The sequence below is a fragment of the Sminthopsis crassicaudata genome, chromosome 2, assembly GCF_048593235.1.
Source record: "Sminthopsis crassicaudata isolate SCR6 chromosome 2, ASM4859323v1, whole genome shotgun sequence".
Lineage (NCBI taxonomy): Eukaryota > Metazoa > Chordata > Mammalia > Dasyuromorphia > Dasyuridae > Sminthopsis > Sminthopsis crassicaudata.
The window spans coordinates 216,111,358-216,133,128 of NC_133618.1; the positions used below are offsets into that span (position 1 = coordinate 216,111,358).

Sequence of the window (21,771 nt, forward strand, 5' to 3'; positions counted from 1 at the left end):
CACAAAGCTCTCAAACATACTGTATAAATAACAATAGAACTATTGTGATACGGGAGCCAGCAGCCAGTGGCTGCTGGAGATCTAACTCAGACCTGAAGAATGGATCTCTTCATGTGGGAGGAGAAGGAGGAAGAAGGGAGGGGAAGGGGGAGGATTTAAGAAGACTGAGAGGCAATTGCGTTCTCTGACCTCTCTCCTCTTCCTTCTGCCTCCAATTTATTTCATTCCCAATCCACAAGGAACTTCTGCTTTAGTAAAGGCTGCTTTGCAATTCCTTCAAGTGTTATGATTCACAGCTGTGGAGGCTCTCAGAGAATTGACCTCCCCCTTCACTTAGGCATGGTCCTTAACCCAAAACTATTGGGTAGAATAATCTAAGACAGAGAATTTCACTTCTTTCTTTACTAGAAAAAGATAATTCATCTGTTTATTCTCTTCTATTTCACATTTCAAAACCCTTTTTCATCAGTCTACTTAAGAGATGACCTTTTTTCTTACCAAGACCAACTACTTTTGTACTCTTGATCTTAGTTATATCAGTGTCCTCCAGGAACTTCAATTATTCCCTCTCTTTTGTCCCCCATCTCTCTTCCCTATGGGTTCAGATATTTTCCATCCTTAAAAAAATCCATTGATTTAAACCTGCCAATATTTTATCTTCTCTCTCTTTCATATCCAAATTACCAGAAAGGGTAGTCTATACTTATTGCTCTCATTTACTCACATGCTATTTTGTAATCTCTTATAACTCACTTTCTACCCCATCATTCAGTTGAAACTGCTCTCTCTAAGGTTATCAACAATGTCTAAATACAATCCTTTTCCTCTCTTCTTATTATGAGTAACCTCTCTGCAACCTTTCAATCTATTGATTACTCCCTCCTCCTGGACACTTCCCTCTGTTGATTTCTCTATCACTGTTCTCTTTGAAGTCTCCTTCTACATGACTTCCTATTCCTTCTCAATCACCTTTACTGGATCTTCCTATTCATTCCTCCCACTAAGTTCTGTCCTGGCCTCTTGTGTCTTCAGTTTCTGTATGTTCTCCTTTGGTGAACTCATCTCTATCAGATCTATATTTCTAGCCCCCATCTCTCTCCTGAGCTCCAGTTTCATATCACCAACTGACAATTACATATCTCCATCTTCATGTCCCATATTAAAACCCAATATGTCCAAAAGAGAACATGCTATGTTTTCCCCTCAGTTCATCCCCACTCCAGCTCTCTTTATTTCTGTTAATGGTGCCATCATCCTTCAATCATCCTGCTTTAAAATGTTGGAGTCAGCCTTGGCTATTTCACTCCCCACATCCAATCAGTTGCCACATGTTTGGAGGCAGTAGGTGATATAATGGATAGGACACTTTACTGGAGTAGGGAAAACCTTACTTCAAATCCTGACTCTTAGTAGCTGAGTGATCTTGAGCGAATCATTTAACTTCTATCAGTTTCAGTTGGAGCAATTTAAATGAAAATCTGTAAAACAGAGATATAATAATAGCTCCTCCTTTTCAGGGTTGTTGTGAGTGTACAATAAGATACTATTTGTAAAGTGCTTTATAAATCTTTAATTGTTACACATATGCTAATTGTTATTGTTGCTTCTTCCTCCACAATATTTCTTGAATTTATCCTTTTCTCCCCTAATAGAGGCTCTCATCACCTTGCCTCTGGGCGATTGCAATGAATACCTAATTCTCTCTCCTGTTAGTTTTTCCTGTTTTTAATTTAGGGCAGGTAGATGGCACAGTGGAAAGAGTGCTAGATCTGGAGTCAGAAAGACTCATTTTCCAGAGTTCAAATCTGGCCTTAGACACTTAGCAGATGTGTGACCCTGGGCTATATGACTTAATCCTGTTTGCTTTGTTTCTTCATATGTAAAAGAAGTAAATAGCAAATCCCTCCAGTAGCTGTGCCAAGAAAATCTCAAATGAGATCACAAAGAATTGGACAGGACTGAAATGACTAAAGAGAAACAATCTTTTAATTTAGACTATACAGATGTCAATTTTATATTTCTAAAAACAAAGATCTGACCATTCTAATTCCCTACTCAACAATGGCCATACTTAATATCCTGAAGATAAACAAATTGTTCAACCTGAAATTTAGAGCCCTCTATAATATATGGCTCCCACCAACTTTCTAGTCCTATTCAGTATTATTACCCTATATGCCCTCTTTATTCTAGTCAATGGCAGCAAGCTGGTTCCATTTCCTACCAGTATCTCTTTACACATGCAATGCCCCATGCCTGCATTTCTTATTTACTTCATTTTATGGAGCCCTTCGTTTTCTTCAAAGAACAGTTTGGGGTACCTCTTACCAAAACTATTTTCTTATTTAATAGCATTCTTTCTCTCATGAATTTACTTTGAATTTCCTTGCTTATGTGTATGTTGTATCCTCTCTTGTTCCGTCTCTTTACCTTCCTCTCCCCCAGTAGTTTTGGGGACTTTTTTGTTATTGCTTTTGTTGCTGACATAGTTTTTACTTTGTAAGTGTTTAAAAAATTTTTGTTGGATTGGGCTGAAGGACATTAGATTTATGATCTACAGGTGGAAGCAACATTTGGCTAATCTAGTATAACCCAGCCCAGAGTTGAAGAAATACTCAAAGCCAAATAAATAATAAGTGGCAATGATTAATTTAAAATCCAGTCTTCTGATTTTAGTCATTATTCTTTCAAATTTACTAAACTACCTCCCCCATGATTAGGTGATTTATGTTATAATCTCCACTGGCAGAGGGATTTAGAGCCAAAAAACATACAGAACTCATTGTTCTCACATAACAGAGCTATGGCCTTGGAACTTATCTATACTCATTTTATATAGGAGGAATGGTAAGGCTGTGCCCTTCCAGATCTAGGATTCAAATCCAATTCCTCTGACTCATAGTATAAATAAAGAATCTTGGGTTGGAGACCAAAAGCATGGGTTAAATCCTAGTCATTTCCACTCTCCAGGCTGCAGCTTCATGACCTGTAGAATTAATGTGGTCTATAATGTGGGGTTAGACACCAAATGATGGCAGACACCAAAAGTCGGGGTTCAGTCATGGAAAGAATTCACAATGGCCATTCTCTTTGACAAAAGGTAGACTTATTTAGGGAAATAGGTTTCAAACAAAATGAAGGGATACAATAGACCCTGGGAATGGTAAATCTGAAATAGAGTTGGGAGAGCATATGAAAGACAAGTTCCTCAAGGGAACTCAAAATTATCCTGTAGAAAGGGAGCATCCCATAAGGTTGGGACAGCCGCTTAGCTGGCAGGCTAAATGCTGAAAGGGACTTAGCACCTTAAAAGTTAGTTAGATATAAGGAGGAGAAGTAAGTTTGGGAAGCACAGTGGAGTTAGAGGAGATATCACATGGCAAAGGGGAAGGGAAAAGATCCCATAATTGTAACACCAGTTGAAGCAGGCTAAGTTCCGATTTAAAAAAGAACTAGGAGCAAGAAAATAAATTTATAGAAAATGTTAGATCAGAGCTTCATGTTACTTATGACTTATAGGTAGATTTGATCGATGATGTATTCACTATTGTCTCAGGAACTTGGTTATCACTGACCAACAGACTTCTTATCTGATAGTCAGCAATCTTTAAAGGATTATACAACCGTATTCCTAAAACTAGGAGATTTTAGAATCATTGACAAATAGATTGTTAGAACAATAGCATTCTAAGGTCAGGATTACTGCCATATTTCCCCTAGAAGCTGTACCCTGCCAGAAAGATGAACATGGGACTAGATGGCTACTAAAATTCCTTCGGACTCTAAATCTCTTATGTGAGATTGTCTTTCTACAATCAGTAGAGAGTAGAATCTCATGATTTCTAAAGTACTTCTACTCCTTGATAGCACCCACCCATCAGACCTGACTGCTAGCTAGGAAAATATCCCAGTTAAATACTCTTCCTACAGTAGACTCTGAAATCTCTTCTCTGTGCTAAATGGTTAAAGTAGAACAGGATAGAATGAAATTATTTCTTCTTTCTCTTTCCAGAGCTTTTTCCTACCTATCCCACACTATTCCAGACTTCACCGATAACTGCCTAATCAACATCATGAAATGTGGGGAAGACTTCTATGCTACTACAGAGACAAATTATATTAGGAAAATCAATCCAGAAACTCTGGAAACCTTGGAGAAGGTATTTGTGAATTTCAAATTAGTAACAATGCTTGTCTTTGCTCTGAAGGCCCTAATTCAATAAAAAAAAAGTATTCTGATTGATCTTCCTTGGATGTGAAGAGACTGACCATAACCTCAGAGAATGTGATTCCATAGAACCAGCTGCCTGGTTTCCAGATGCATATGTCCTGAAGGCATTGGTCTAGTCTGTTGGAATAAGCTACAATGAAAAAAGCATTTGGTCATGAAACATAACACAGGACATCTCAGATCTTAAACTGGTTCTGCCACTAACTCCCAGAAGAATCTTGGTCAAATCAAAGTATTCTTTGAACTTCAGTTCTTCCTTTATCAAAAGAAGGGGTTAGACAAGATGATCTCCAAGCTTTCTTCCAGCTCTGAAAGTCTATAAATATGAATAAAGAGCATGGGTGTGGCAAGGAAGCCAAACTAACTTTCTCTAGCCAGTATAAAAGTAGTCACATAGTTTCTCTGGCCATAGACAAATGCTTCATCATTTTCTCCAGGACCAGCTCCAAGCTCTGAGTTTCTACAATGTAAAAGGGAGTGGTTTTTACAGTTGTAATGTCATGTTCCCCTTCTGTAGACTTGCAGTCAAGAAGTCCTGGATTTAAATCTAAAAATGTCAATTTTCTAGCTTTAAAAAAAAAAAAAAAAAAAAAAAAAAAAAAGCAATTTCAAGACTATGGAACAAATTACTTCGTCTCTTTAAGCCTCAGTTTTCTTATTAGTGAAATGAGAAGGATGGACTCTTAAGTCATTGATCCTAAATTAAAGAATGGTGTCTTCCCTTTGGGAGGGTATTGTGGCCTTAACAAGCAGCTATAATTAGCAAGGAGACATTCTACACTTCAATCTCTTCTGCTCCAATCAATGGTCATCAATCCAGAGCCTTCCAGCAGGGGCAGCAGCAGTGTATGTGATTCAACTATTTTACCCAACTGACATCTGAAAGACTTGGCAACCTCATTTCCCTCTCTGTCAGCCTATGAGAAGAATTTAAAAGATTTATGCCTCCAGGAAACTCTATTGGCAGGAATAAGGAGCTAATCCAGAATCACAAAACCCAGTTGAGTCAGGAGTAACACATTAATCCTCAGATCCCCAGGCAGTTAGTTGCTGAGCCAGTGAGTTGCTTGCCTCTATTCTTGAACCAATCAGATCATTGAGAATAGAAAACAAGAAGTGACCTGTTTTTTAATCTTTATAAAACTGATGTTGGGTGGCAGGAGAAATGTCCATTTCCAAGCCTCTTTTGGTTTATCAGGGCTTTGCTACATGAGCTTATTTGTATTCTCCAGGAAGTCATTTGACTCAGGTTGCAGATGAAGTTCATTTTGTTGACAGTATGTTGTATGGTATTTTGCAGGTTGATTACCGTAATTATGCAGCCATAAATGTGGCAACTTCTCATCCTCACTATGATGCTCAAGGGAATGTCCTCAACTTGGGCACATCCATCGTTGACAAAGGAAAAACTAAATATTTGGTGTTTAAGATACCTCCCACAATACCAGGTATGGATTCCTATTAAGAATCTTCTCTTCCATCACCAATGATCAAAGTGAAAAACATGCCCTAGGATTCTTTTCTAAGGATTTTATTGACATGTGACACTCAGAGTCTTTTGTTATTTTCCTTTTTTAATAATAGGGACTTCTTTTCCTCTTTCTGTTTTGGACTTAGCAATCTCAGAGATCTCCTTTAATCCTGTGATTCTGAGATTCTCTGATATATCAGGCCTAATTTTCCTCAAATAGGTGGCTCTAAATCTTATGATTCTATGTAAGAATCATGACAGTAGGGAAAGTTCTGAAATCAACATCTGGGTACAAAAGAAAAGTCTTTGACTCAATTGTCCCCAACCCTACCCCTACTTTTCACCTACACTTGGGTATGATTAAACATACCTTAATCACTGCCTGAAAACCTGACTCCTGATTATGTAGAAGCATGCTCCCTGAGAGTGCAAAAAGGGAGCTCAGAGGCCCCTTCATCACTCACTACAGAAACCATTTTAATAACTACCCTCCCCCTTCTTCTGTCAGATCCTTTGCACATATCTGCTAGTTTTGTTACTATAGGGCCAGGGCCAAGTACAAGCATTTTCTGTGTCAAATATGAGGCTTCCTTGCAGGGATGTCTTCTGGTCTTCCTTAGGAGTGACTTTATCTGACTAGATCTGAAAAAATACTGCACATACTTGGAATCATGGGTTGTAGACTGGGAAGGAACCTCAGAAAATCATAGTCTAACACCCTCATTTTATAGAAAGAATCAAGGGTCAGAAGGGGAAGAAACTTCTTAAATTTCTTCTGAAATTCTGTGGTTCTATTTGTGGCAGAAATATTAGGATTCTCAGCCTAATTTCTTTTATGATGGAGTTAATGAAAGACTAATATCCCATGTAACTTTATGTTAGTGTTCTAATTAGGTAGTGTGCTATACATGTAGACTGACATTTTGGAAATTTTTCTTTAGAGAAAAAAAAGAAGAAAAATAACTTAAAACACTTGGAAGTCATCTGTTCCATCCCATCTCGCTCTCTTCTTAATCCAAGCTACTACCACAGTTTTGGAATTACTGAAAACTACATCATTTTCCTAGAGCAGCCCTTTAAGTTGGATATTTTAAAGATGGCCACTGCCTACATTCGAGGAGCAAACTGGGCTTCTTGTATTACTTTCCACGAAGAAGACAAGGTACATCACATTCTGTATTCATGGGCACCTGCTGGTGGGACAGCACCAGGCCTGGCAGCTAGGCCAGCAAATCAATAGAGTCAATAGAGCACTGGGGCAGGAATAAGGAAGACCTGAGTTCAAATCCAGATTCAGACATTTCCTAGCTGAGTAACCCTGGGTTAACTGCTGTCTGCCTCAGTTTCCTCATCTGTAAAATAGTGAGCACCCACTTCCCAGGGTGGTTGTGAAGACCAAATGAAATCGCATCTGTAAAGTACTTGCACAGAGCAGGCACTTAATAAGTGTGCTTGCTTCCTTCCTTCGGTCCCTTGCTGCTTCTGCTTTCCCACTTCGTTCTAGCCTACCCACTGGCCCCTTCTACCCAGGCCTCTGCCCTGACAGACCAGGTGGCTAAAGTTGGGAAGAGAAGAGGCTGAGTCAGATATGGATGTGTCCACAGCAGATGTTTACCAAGTAGAATCCCTGAAGGTTCTGGCCCTTCCCCTTCCACCAGCCTCAGGAGAGAATGGGAAGTTGGAATGTGGGCCTTTTTTCTTCCCTGATTTCTGTCTTCACTCATAAGAAGTGAATGTAAGTTTCCTAAAGGCAGAAATCATGCCTTTCTCTTCTGACTGCAGCACCTTGCAATTCAATTCATTTCAATAAGCATTTATTACACACAACTACTTAATAAATGATTGTTGAATCAGCTTCTCATAGAAAAGGGTAGAAACTACTCAGCTTAAGGGTCCAAGTAAAACAGAGAACATCAGAGGGGACCTAAAGGCCAAATTTATATAACAGAAGAGAAATATTTCTCAAATTACATGAGTAAGCCCAGATCATGAGGTCATGACATGGAGGAGAAAAGGAACTGAAACCATTTCCCATTATAGCTACTGACAAATATGACCACACTCTCCCCAGCCTGACCTCCCCCCCAACCACACACACATACACATACTCCCCTGTGCATTTCTTGGTTTTGAAGATGGAGACAGAAAAGGGAAGAGAAAAACAAGAAAATGGGGAAGAAAAGGGGAAATAGAAAAGGAGAAGGCAATGGGAGGAGAATCTAGAACTAGCCTGTGAGAAAATAAAAATACTACTTCTCCTATCTCAAGCTTTTGGTTAATCCAGGACAATCAGGCAAGGAGGCTAGTACAAAGTAAAAACACGAAGAACAAACAAATATATGTGACACACCACCAATGTGCAAACACATCCAAATGATGTATAAGGAAATTCCAAAAGCAGACTTTTCAAAGTGTTGGAATTCCTTCCCCATGATACTATATCACTTGATAGATAGGAAATGGCAAGTGTGGGATTGGGATGTAGAGATGAGAGGGACAAGAAATGTGTGGAGTGACTCCAGTGACCTGAAGGTAGGGGCAAGGAAAGAGTGCTCTAATGAAATGGAAACTCTGCTCAGTGTCTTTTTATAGGTAAGGAGTCACCCTATCCATCATGAAAGCAAACACTAAGATCATCTTCAAAGGGAGGCATGGGGATGGTGTCTCACGGAAATTTAACAAACACCACTTGCCACCTAGATTCATGGGATCAGGAAAAAACCGCATCTTTTGCTACCAATGCTTTATGTCTATCTTCTTTTAGACTTACATTCACATTATTGATCGAAAGACAAGACGGACCCTGCAGACCAAATTTTATGCTGATCCCATGATTGTCTTCCATCATGTAAATGCCTATGAAGAAGAGAATCATATCGTGTTTGATGTCATTTCCTACAAGGACCACAGTCTTTATCAGTTCTTCTACTTGGCAAACTTGAATCAATTCTTTGAGCAGAACTCTAAACTTACTTCTACACCAACCCTCAAGAGATTTGTCATTCCTCTCCAGATGGACAAGGTAGTGTGTATGTGTGATTAAAAAACAGAAACTAAAAACTAATGAAAAGGATTTTTAAAAGTAAGTAAATTCCCAGCTCTACAAAAATCCTCTTTCCATACCTCAATGTGCTATAAAGGTGAAGGCTATGCCAATCAAGGGAAAGACTTGACAGGTCCTACTAAGTTAAAAGGGTTTCAAATATGAAGCCAGAGTTAGACTACTGCCGAAAGACCAATCTAGCTAAGCAGTGAGAGGCTTGATAACAAAGCATGAATCCTTTGTGTATGATGACTAATGCAACAGAAAATGTTCTTTCTAGTTCAGAGGGAAAACTCCTGAAAAAGAGAGTTGCCTTGGTCATTTTGTAATGTTTGTCTTCTGATAAACGTGTCTTCTCAACTTTTTTTTTTCCCCCATTTAAGAATAGCTCAATTTGCAACCTAAAATAGAATGCATAAATCATGCACTTGGCTTTACTTTGCCAAATAAGATTCACGTGGCTCAGTTCTGTCTAATGACATTGGTTGAATGGTAGTAGACATGTCTACTATTCTCTCTCAAAAATATTTTATAGGATCATAGGATTTAAGAATGAAAGATTTTAACAAGCCATCAAGTCCAGTCCTCTCATTTTATAGATCAGGAAACTGAGGTGAAGATCAGAGAAAAGAAAGGGAACTTGCCCATTTCAGGACTAGTGAAAATAATAATTAACTGTGCTTTTGCCAAGGAAATATTTTCACAGTGGAACATTTCTCAGAAAAATTGGACAATGTACACACACACACACACACACACACACACACACACCATAGGCATTACTCATTGTCCTGGATCACCTGAATGTGCAGACCAGCTGAGGTCAGAATAAAGGTGTAGAAGGACAGATACCCTTGCCACCCTTGAACATGTTTACGTGGGGATGTGTGGAGGTGTCCAGGGCAGAGCAGGGGAGAGGCAGGGCAGGGCAGACATGTACAGACACTCCACAGAACTGGCTTGTCTACACTCCTACTGAAGAACTCATTGTGAAGTGGGGTTATAAGTAGGCCAAGAGCCTGGCAGCTGCTGGGGGATCCTCCCATCCCCCTCAAGGGAGAATTACAAGCAGGGGGCCACTTGAACTCAAATGCAAGAAAATGAACTCAATATATTTGATGGTGTTTTCTTTATTTTTTTTTTTAATGAAAAACAAACTTTTTGGTAGTTTTGTTTAAAATACCAAGGAAATCATACCCATTTTTTTCATATGAGCTCTATTAAAAAATCCTTCCATTGCTATCCTAAGAAAACTGCATGAGACTTTTTATGTTTATTAGGGCTTGACCAAGCCACTTACCACTTATTACCATCAGAAGAGCCCAAGTTGTTTTTATTACTGCTTACATAGAAAAGTCCTATTTTGTCCCATAAGTTGCCTGACTGGTTTCAAGCTGTGGTTTCCAATATGACTATGTAGAACTACACCTTGAAAATCAAGTTTGGGAAATGCAGCTGGAGGTCTGTGAGTATGAGGTATGAAGCTTACTTTGAAGCACACAGAGGACACCTAATAACAAATTTTTATTGAAATGAATTGAGCAATAAATAAAGGGCTCACACACAATTATCCAATTTATAGATCTGTGGGGAACTTATTTCTTGTTTCTGTCAGAATCTGAGAGATTTTAGGAGAGAACAAAAGCTTTTCAAGGTGATAATGAGTGGAGGGGTTAGAGTAAGAAAAGGTGGGATAGAATTATCATGGTCTTACAGTTGGTATTTTCTCAGATTCTTCAAATGGATATGACACAGGAACCTCTGCCAGTTAAAAAGTCCAAGATCAATAGTGATTCTTGTGTGAAGTATTATATAGCTTATATAAGACAATCAATCAGTAAGTATTTATTAAGCCCCTACTAGGTACCAGACATCCTGCTAGGGATTACAAACACAAAACCCGAAAAAGTCTCTTCCAGCAAGGAGTTTACATTCCACAAGGGAAATTCAACATGTTCACAGATACAAGCACATACAGAAATGTGTGTATCTGTGTCTGTGTGTATATATGCACACATAATGATTTGGAGGGTGGTACTAACAGTTAGGGGGAAGCAGGAAAAACCTGAAGGAAGAAGGTAAGGATTCCAGGAGTCAGAAATGAAGAGGGAGAACATTTGAAGCATAGGGACAGCCTGCAAAGGCAAAAGAATGGGATGTCATATAGCATGTAGACCAATTTGGATGGAACATACATAGTTCATGAAGGGAAGAGATGTGTAAGCAGGCTGGAGCCCAGATTGTTGAAAGGTTTTAAATGCCCAACAGAGGAATTTATACTGTAACCTAAAAAGAATGGGGAGCCACTGAAACTTCTTCTTTTTTTAAATTTTATTTATTTATAATTTTTTGACAGTATATATGCATGAGTAATTTTTAAAATCATTATCCCTTATATTCATTTTTCCAAATTATCTCCTCCCTCCCTTTACTCCCTCCCCTTGATGACAGGCAATCTCATACATTTTACATGTGTTACAATATAACCTAGATACAATATATGTGTGTAAATACCATTTTCTTGCTGCACATTAAGTATTAGATTCCGAAGGCATAAGTAACCTGGGTAGATAGACAGTAGTGCTAACAATTTACATTCACTTCCCAGTGTTCTATCTTTGAGTGTAGTTATTTCTGTCCATCATTGATCAACTGGAAGTGAGTTGGATCTTCTTTATGTTGAAGATATCCACTTCCATCAGAATATATCTTCATACAGCATTGAAGTGTACAGTGATCTTCTGGTTCTATTCATTTCACTCGGCATCAGTTGATGTAAGTCTCTCCAAGCCTCTCTGTATTCCTCCTGCTGGTCATTTCTTACAGAGCAATAATATTCCATAACCTTCATATACCACAATTTATCCAACCATTCTCCAATTGATGGGCATCCATTAATTTTCCAGTTTCTAGCCACTACAAAAAGAGCTGCCACAAACATTTTGGCACATACAGGTCCCTTTCCCTTCCTCAGTATTTCTTTGGGATATAAACCCAATAACAGCAATGCTGGGTCAAAGGGTATGCACAGTTTGACAACTTTTTGGGCATAGTTCCAAACTGCTCTCCAGAATGGCTGGATTCTTTCACAACTCCACCAACAATGCATCAGTGTCCCAGGTTTCCCACATCCCCTCCAACATTCATCATTATTTGTTCCTGTCATCTTAGCCAGTCTGACAGGTGTGTAGCCACTGAAGCTTCTTGAGCAGAGGAATAACATAGTCAGACTTAGGCTTTAGAAATTAGTTTAAAAGAACACTAAGAATGGTGGTCATGAACACAGTAGATCAATCAACAGTTATTTTTTGAGATATTATTATTGGGATAGCTAGTTACCTAATAGGAGTACTGGCCCTAAAGTCAGGAGAACCTGAGTTTAAATCCCTCCTCAGACACTTGATACCTAACTAGCTGTGCAACCCTCAACAAGTCACTTAACCTCAATTACTTCTCAACAAAAAGATATTTTTATGAGTTAGTCTTGGGGATACAAAGAAACAGTCCCTATTTTCAATGAATTTTCATCCTAATGGAGGAGACAGCTTGTACGTATATCAGTATATGCAACATATATGCAAAGGAGATGCAAGTGACTCTTGAGAGAAAGGTTTTCTGCCTTGCTGAATGTTCTGAACGTTCCCTTGTGAAATATAAGCTCCTTGAGGGCAGGAACTATTCACTTTTATATTTGTACCTCCTAGCAGCATGTCTACTACCTATAGGAACCTAATAAAAGTAACATTGGATCTGAATCTTAAAGGAAGACCAGGATTGTAAAAGGAAGAAATGAGGAAGGAGAATAATTCCAGCATGGGGGACAATCCAACAAGATAAGAGAATGGGTAGTATATATAATGAATAAAAAGGCAGTATGGCCAAATTGTAGAGTACAAGAAGGCAATAATGCATAAGAAGATTAAAAAGGTAAAGCAAACTATATTGTAAAGAGTTTTAAAGTTAAAAGAAAATTTATATTTGATCCTAAGAATAATAGAGGGTACTTGAGTTTATTGGTGGGGGGGAGGAGGAGTTGAGATGATTAGATCTATGTTTTAAGAAAAACTATTTTGGCATATGGGTGGAGAGTGGTTTGAAATGGGGAGAGACTTGAAGCAGGGACAATACATGTAATTAGAAATCTACTGAAATAGTTCAGGCAAGAAGTAATTAAGGGCTTGAACGAGGGTGGTGGCTGTGTGAGTGTAGAGAAGGGGACATAGGCAAGAGATATAAAGATACAAGATTTGACTACTGATTAAATATGTGGGATAAGTGAGAGTGAGAAGTTGAAAATGATACTAAGGTTGTGAATCTATGCAACTAGGATACAGAGGAGCCCTAAATGAAGATGGAAGATAGATTGCAGAGGGTTTAAAAGAGATTAAGAAATTGGAGGCATTGAGTATGGACAGTTTTTTCTTTTAATAAAATTTTAAAAACATCCCCTTTATTTCCCTTTAATATTTTATCTATCTTAGTCTATTTAATCTCTTCCCTCTCTTCCTAGACATATGTCCCATCTAAAAAATTGTAGACAACTTTTTCAAGAAATTTAGCTAAGAAAGGAAAGAGTATGAGCTAGTAAGCAACAAATCTAAAGATAAAACAAACTTGTACATATCCACATGGAATGTTAGCTCTAGTACCTTAGGGATCATCTATTACTAATGGCAGAGCCACCTGCCATGTCAATTTCAGATCTTAGTTCAATTGTTTTAGTCCCTTTCCCCCACCTACCAAATACTTATTAACTCTTGACTGGTAACACATGATTCCTGATGGATGGCAGGATCACCTACCTTTGCTGGCAGGAGCTGCCACAAAGCTGCCATCGTGGATCCATAGAAGATACCTACACAGTATGCTGTTTTGTCCCTTTTGCAAATGTGGTCTTGTTCTATTCCATCAACCCTTCCTGCCTGTGCTACTGTAAATCACATATTAGTGGTCTGAAAAACTCAGCATTTAGTCACTAGGGAGACATAAATACAAAAGAAAATTAAAGAATCAGGCCAGTGATTTGCTTATAGAAGAACAGCAATAGCAAGCATAGAACTCTACGATTTATAAAACACTTTTGGACATAGTTGTTTGCATCTTATCTCCCTCATTAGAGTATGAAATCCTTGAAAGCAGGTACTATCTTTGCCTTTTTTTTTTTTTTTTTTTTTTTTTTTTTTGTATCCCTAGAGATCAGCCCAGTGCCTGACACACAGTGCACACACATAAATGCTTGGTGTCTGATTGGCTTTAAAACAAAAAACACTTTGTTTGACCTTACAGTATTCCTTCAGGGAGGCAGGACCTATCATCTCTATTTTATAAATGAGGAATTGAAGTTCACACAGATGGATCATCTTGTGTAAAGTTTCAAAGCAAGAGTCTAGGAAGTTTCTCTTCTAAATGAGAACTTTCCAATATGCTATGCTGCTTTCAAATGTGATGAAATTTCAAATGATTTAATGACAAATCCCTAAAATTCCTGGTAAAAGAGTAAGAGTCAAGAAATCTGTCAAAAACCAGCTCAGAAGAGTTTTCTTGCCTTCTTGGAACATCAGTGTCCTCATATATAAAAATAAAAAATCTAGATTAGATAAATTTCTGTCATTCTAGATGTACCAACTACTAGATGGATCACTTGTGGGTTTTTTTTAAAGTAAAATTGATTCTTATACATGTAGATTTCATCTAAAAGAAACATTCTAATAGAAAAAATGGCTTGAAATATTACTCTTTTAGGATGCAGAAATAGGTGAGAATTTAGTCAAACTGGAATCAACAACAGCAACTGCTCTGAAGGAAAAAGATGACCAAGTCTACTGCCAATCAGAAGAGCTATATGGAGGTAAATGGATTTTCTCTATTGTATTTTGTGAAGGGGGGAGACAGATTTTTATAAAGTTCATGAAGCATCCTCACTTTGAACACACACCTGCTTCAGTATAATGTTAATACCCAGCTGGGCTATACTATCTTAAAAGGAATATATGGTTTGAAATGGGTTCAACTAGTCCAAACCTTTCATAGTAGAAATGAGGAAACAGTCCCCAGAGAAAAGATGTGACCTGCCTTAGGCCAGAATTTGAACACAAATCCTCAGACTCCAAATTGAATGCCCTTGCCACTATACCATACTACCTCTCCTAGGTAAGGAAAAAAGGGGAAAATTTAACTCCAAAAGAATGAAAACTAGAACTTTCAACTAGGAGATAGGGCTCACATCCTGTTTTAGACATTTTATTAGCCAGGTTTTCTTAAATATGTCGCTGCCATTTTCATCAACCTATTTCCTTATCTGTAAAATAAGGATAATAAAATTTACCCTATTAAACTCAAAGAATTGTTATGAGCAAAATTTGGTAAATTCTTAAACAAAAAAGAAATGAAAGTTATTATTACTTTGCTATTGAATAGTTCCAATAAGGTGATACTAGACTTTCTAGATTTACCTTCTTTTATTTAGCAATTCTACTACATGCTTTATATAAAAAAGTGAAGTGAGGATGGAGTCTCTATTCCTGCTAAATAAAGTATAGTCTTGTAAATAGGGCATAGAAATTAACAGAAAGAAAAAAGAAAATACAGGTAGGTTCATCTCCTCTCCATACTCAGTATTAGTTCCTGTCCATACAAAGGAGAAAAGACATAATAAAGTAATTAACCCTCAATTATTTTTGCTAATAAAATTTAGCAATAGCCTGAACAAACTAGTCAAAAATTATTTCTAGTATATGTGACTATGGAATATATCATAGGTTTGAAAGTCATAGTTTTCCCCGCATAATTATTCTTTGCTTAGACAAATATTAAAATTAATTAATGCTCCTTAAGAATACATCAATTAATAATGCCACAGAATTATTCTGTAGAAAATTGCCTATAATTAGAAATGTTGTAGATGACCAAAACTATGTAGCTAATGAAGAATTTGTCTGAATAAAGTATGAAAGGAGCCTAAGTTGATTGCTTAGGATATCTCTTTGAACCAGTCCCTAAACACCTCAACAAAATTTAAAAAACAAAAATAAAAAAACTCTCTAGTAATCAGAGACCATATTTTCCCAGGGGTCATTTGGTTCCTTGCAAAAGGAAGCTTCAGTTCAGCTCCTAGGAATGGTGGGCTGAGTTCACTATTGACAGGATACATTGGACATTTATGAAACACTTGTTACATGGAAAACCTTGTAATAGGCAGTAAGAGACATAAAGACAAAAATAAAAAGTCCCTTTGCTCATTACTTATATCCTACTAGTCAAAAGAAATACCCTATAAAAGTAGAGTATTTTGGTGGCAAAAGAGAGATTAGATAAAGTATCTGGGGAAATTACAGGAAGATCAATATACTTCAAGCTGAATGATCAGAACATGTTAAAGAAGAAAGCCCCTTCTCTGATTCTAAAAGAAGGAATAATAATAATAGAAGCTCATATTTATATAATATTTAAGTACTTATGAAATATTTTACAACTATTATCTTATTTGGTTTTTAAAAACAACACTATGATATAGGTGCCATTATTATCATTATTTTACAGATAAGAAAACTGAAGTTAAGAGAGTTAATTGCCCAGTATTTGAGACAGAATTTGAATTCAGGTCTTTCTGACTCCAAACCTAGTGCTGTACCCCACTACCCCTCCTAATGGAGAAGGGAGTGCATTTCAGGCATGGTGGACTCTGCCTGCACAAATACACAGAGGCAAGAGATGACATGCATTGAATGGCTGCTAGCCTAATTTGGTTGGAATGTAGACCAGAAATAATGTGAAATTGTGTTTGAGGTCTGGAATTCCTAAGTCTTTAGTTGTATGATTAAAGAAGCCACTATCAGTTTCTGTGACTAGGAAGCACCAAACACCCAGATCTGTGGGCAGGTGCAGGGCCACTCCCCAGGAAGACAGGAAGTCACTGAAAAAAAAGATGCTGTCACCAATGGCCTCATGCTTGGCAAAACATCTGAATTTGCCAATAAAAACAAACCTTCTTCTGGTAAAGTATTGCTGTACCTGAGATAGTTTCTGTCTGCCCTGGCTTTGATATTCCTTAGAAGAATCAACTAATTTTATTCCATTTTTGGTGGTCTCAGGCCTACTTTGTAATTTAAAGTCCTATCCTTCTCACCTTATGTCCCTGTCCCCTGGCATTTCATCTCCTTAAGTCCCGGTCTTTCTGTCTCATAAGACCCTGTTTTCCTAGAAGTTCCTTCTCTCTGAGCTTTATTTCTGTTCTTAAGGGCACATGTACCATAGTTCTGCTTTTAGAATTTGATAATACTCTAAATCAGGACATTATCTTCAACCCGAGCCATAACCAATGCTTATAAAAGGGTAGCAGCCTAGCAGGAGACTAGCCTAACAACATGTCACATTTCTTGGTTTGCTTCATGAAGGTCATCCCAGTCTCCATCAGAACCAAGATATTATCTCCTTACCCCATGGGGCTTGAGAAACTCTTCCTAGGAGCTTCTCAGTTTGGTATCTATCTAGTTATATACATGAAAGAGTTCTTAATTACTAATTTATGGCAAAGCAACTCCTCCCCAGATCAATATCCCACTCCTACTAAAACCTTTCCTGCTACACCCAATAGTCTTGAGTTACTCTTTTGAAACACAAGTGGAAAGTTTATTTACTCTTTAAAGTTCCTTCTGAAGGATTTTATGATTTTCTCTGATATCTTGCCTTCATTTGTATTTCCCCACATCTTATTAAAAGTATTTCATAAAATGATTTGTCAGTTTAGTTTTAATGTGTAAGTTTGGTCTTATTTAACTTATAAAATATATTTAAACACAACAGGCACATAAAGTATGTGTGTGTGAGTGAAATCACAAGGATCTAAATTTCCTTTTTTCCTAAAGAGCTAAAAGAAGACGATGTGATTTCATACTAATTAAACTATATTGAATTTGTCTTGTGTAACTTTTTATACACTTTAAAGACTTATTAGTCTATAGTAGTCAATTAACAGAAAGTATTTTCTTTCATCTTTGGATAGCAAATTTAAATAAATTACATTTTCCTTGGAATTTGCCCTGGCTAACTATAAATCAGTCTTACAAGATGCTAGTGTAGTGCTATGGAAAGAGCCTAGAACTAGAAGCAGAAGATACAATCTTGAGTCTTAGTTCTGCCACTGACATTTGGAAAATTAATTCCATCTCTCTGATCTTCATTTTCATCTTCTATGGGGATAATAACCTCTGCTTCACAGTATTGCTGTTTTGGTTTGCAGAGTTGGACACCACATTTGAGCCCTTTAACCTTACTCCATGATATTACAGATGAGGAAATCAGAGCCAGTGCACATAAAGAGCAGAGCCAGGATTCAGAATGGCTCTTCATATTCCAATGTCAGTGCCTTTCTACTTATGTCCCATTGTTTCTCTTGATATAAGGTGCATAAAGCACTTTTTAAGAACCCATTAAGACCCACATATATGTGAGCTATTATTATTAACAGAGACAAGGCTGAATAATTTGCCAATGAAGAGGTAAATTATCCTCTTCCTTTTGATATCTCCTCGGCGATTTAATTTGAATTCTTTATTTGATGAATCACTTTTTTTTTTTAGGGATTGAGCTGCCCCGTATTAATTATGCTTACAATGGGAAAAAGTACAGATACATTTATGCAGCAGAAGTGCAGTGGAACCCAGTTCCAACAAAGGTAACATTTAAATATCACATACTGGTTTCTGTGATGATGAATCAATTTGCTTTTATGGGAACACCCAAATGGATGGAGACTGTTGGTGCCAATAACAAAAATAGGCAAGTTGGGAAGGGGTGCCAATTCAAAGGAGAAAGCATGGTGATGTTTTGAATATGCTTAATTTGAGGTGACAGGATATCCAGATATCTAGTAACTTAGGAGAGAGATCAGGCCTAAAGGTAAAGATTTCCAAATCATTAGCATAGAGACAATAACTAAGATCATGAAAATGGTAGAAGACTCAGTGGGAGATAGGGTTGAAAGAGAAACAAGCAGGTCAATACCAAGCCTTCAGAAATGCCCCTATTGAGGAAAAGAGAGAAACTAGTGAAGGAGACAGGAGTGGTCAGAAAGGCAAGGGAAGAAATACGATATTATGTTGCTGTTATCATTCAGTCGTTTCAATGCACATCTGACTTTCTCTTATTTAGGATTTTCTTGGAAAGATAGTGGTGGTTTATCATATTCTTCTCTAGGTCATTTTTATAGGGAGGAAACTGAGGCAGGCAGGATTAAGTGACTTGCTCAGGGTCACATTGGTAGCATCTGAGGTCAGATTTGAACTCAGGTTTTCCTGACTCCAGGACTAGTCCTCTGTCTACTGTGCCACCTAGCGTCCCCTCTTCCCACTAGAATACCATAATGTCATACACTAGGGTAAGAGAGAATGCAAGAAAGACAATGTGTCAAATGTGGTAGAAATTTCAAGAAGTATGAGGACTGAGAACAGGTTATTGGGATTCCTTATTTCTTTTTTTCACAAAATTACTAAATTAATAGAATAGAGACATGATGTAGATATAATTTACTTGATAGCTGGCATTTATAAAGTAGTTTTGTAATGCCGGAGAAACTGAAGCAGGATAGAGATTAGAGAGTTATAATAATTTAACTTATTGGAGAGCTTAATTGATTGACTGGATCAGACTCTCAGCTCAAAGTATCCAGTATTGAATGTGTGATTCCAAAGATTCTTTCTAGGGTTTAGTGATTAAGAAGAACAATGACAGGATGGGGGAGGCAGAGGGAGCACCAGACATTCTGATAAGTTGGGAAGGTCTGAGATGATGATGTCTAAGACAGAAGATCTTTCTCCTTACCTAGATTAAACATTTACAGTTTATAACCTTAGAGTAGCTAGCCCTAAGTTATATCAGTCTTAATGGGTTAGGAGGGGAAATACTGCAACCAGGTAGAACAATTCAGGGAAATTGAGGTAAAATAATCAACGGAAACTGTGGCATAACAGTTTAAAGTTTATTAAGTCTTTTTCATATGGAGTTTCATTTGGTCCCCACATTAATCCTGTGATATAGATGATAGTATCATCCCCATTTTACAGATGAAGGAACTGAATCTGAAAGAAATGATTTGCTTAAGGATTTGAGGCAGGATTTGAATTCAAGTTTTCCAAACTGCAGGTCTAGAACTCTATCCTACAAAAGATGAAGAGATCTGAAGAAGATGATAATATAATTGAATGGATTCATAACTTATTGACTGACCTAACACAAAGGGTAGTTATTTACTGGCTCACCATTAACTTAAAAGATTTCCAGGAAAGTGCCTTCAGGGATTTGTGCTTAGCCCTCTTTTAAGATTTTTTTTTTTAAATCAATACTTGGGTAAAGGAGCTTACCTGCTCTCAAATTTATAGGTAATTCAAAGTTGGGAGGGCTAGCAAACAGATTGGAAAATGGAGTTGGAATTCAAATGATGACCTTAATTGAGTTGAAACTAAGAAGAATTTCAATTAACATAAATATAAAGTATTACCATTGATTACAAACAAGTGCAGGATTAAGGAGAAATAGTTAGCAATACATAAAGAATATTTTTAGGTTTGAGCAGACTATAAACTCAATTGGAGTAAGCAGGGTAATGTGGCAGCCATAAAAGTAGGTTTCTAGAAATAAAGTGATAATCTCTTTGTATTATATCCACAGATAGAGTATAATATTCAGTTCTAGGTAACATAACTTTAATTTTTTAATTTTAACATTTTATTTTTCCAACTACATCTAAAAACAATTTGTAACCTCCTTTTTTCTTTTACGATTTTGATTACCAGATTCTCTCCCTTTTCTCTCCCCTCCCCCTTCCTTCTGAAGGCAAACAATTTGATAATGGTCATACAAGTACAGTCATGCAAAACATTTCCATATTAGTTACATTGTAAAAGAAAGCAGTTGAAAAAGAAAAAGAAAAAAAGAAAAAAAAAAACCAGTATACTTTGGAATGCATTCGGATTCCATCAGTTCCTTCTCTGGAGGCAGATAACATTTTTCATCATAGGTCCATCAGAATTGGATCTTTGGATTGTGGAGAAAACTAAGTCATTCACAATTCATATTATATAATATTGTTGTTACTGTGTACAATGTTCTCATAGTTCTACTCACTTCACTTTGCATCAGTTCTTGTAACTCCCTCCAGATTTTTCTGAAAGCATTTCTACTCATCATTTCTTATAATACAGCAGTATTCCATCACAATCATAGATTACAACTTATTCAGCCATTATTCAATTAATGGGTATCTCATCAATTTCTATTTTCTTGTCATCACAAAATATAAATATTTTTGAATATACAACATAGGCACCATAACTTTAAAAAAACATTGATAAGCTGAAGAATATCCAGAGGAGGGAAACCAAGATAATGAAGGACCTTGAGTCCTTTGAGGAAAAATTTGGGAAGAGTTGAATTGTGAGGGAGACAAATATGGAAAGAAACAAAATAAATGGACCCAAGACTCCAAATCTTAAGTCACAGGAGGATTTGTTAGAAGAAATTGGATAAATTGAGCATGGAGAAGAGAACATTTGAGAGGACCAGGAGCACGATAACTTTCTTTAGATTATATGAAGGGTTGTCATGGGAAAGGAATAAAACTTGTTCTTCTTGGCTTCACAGGACAGAATCAGGAACAATGAATACAAATTATAGAGAGGCAAATTCAGGCTTGATATGATAAATTGACATGGGCTGCTTTGGAAGGTGGCAGATTCTCTCTCATTGAAGATCTTTGAGAAGTGGCTGGAAGAGCACTATTGGTTATGTTGTAGCTATGATTTCTTTTGGATATAGTTTAGGTTAGGTGGTGATTAAAGATCCTTCTAGTCCTAGATGCTATGATTCTCTGATTTGGCAATTATAAAGTTATTAGTGAACTTTATTTAAAGACAGAGATTTTAGTTCAGTGTTAGGAGAAGAAGCTAGATTACAGGGAGGTTTTCAAAAAGGAATCTTCTAAGTCTTAATTCTAATTCTTCCTCACAATGTGGAGTTGGCTCTGGACTTTTT

General features: G+C 37.1%; 1 protein-coding gene across 2 annotated transcripts in view; it reads left to right on the plus strand.

Moving 5' to 3' along the window:
* BCO1 (beta-carotene oxygenase 1) overlaps nt 1–21,771 on the plus strand; it is a 45,496-nt gene that overhangs the window by 17,029 nt on the left and 6,696 nt on the right. For both annotated transcript variants that reach the window (XM_074288221.1, XM_074288222.1), the window contains 6 exons: nt 4,013–4,160; nt 5,532–5,679; nt 6,644–6,864; nt 8,467–8,724; nt 14,488–14,593; nt 18,324–18,418. In XM_074288221.1, coding sequence (XP_074144322.1) covers nt 4,013–4,160; nt 5,532–5,679; nt 6,644–6,864; nt 8,467–8,724; nt 14,488–14,593; nt 18,324–18,418 — 976 coding nt within the window. The remainder of the gene's footprint in view (nt 1–4,012; nt 4,161–5,531; nt 5,680–6,643; nt 6,865–8,466; nt 8,725–14,487; nt 14,594–18,323; nt 18,419–21,771) is intronic.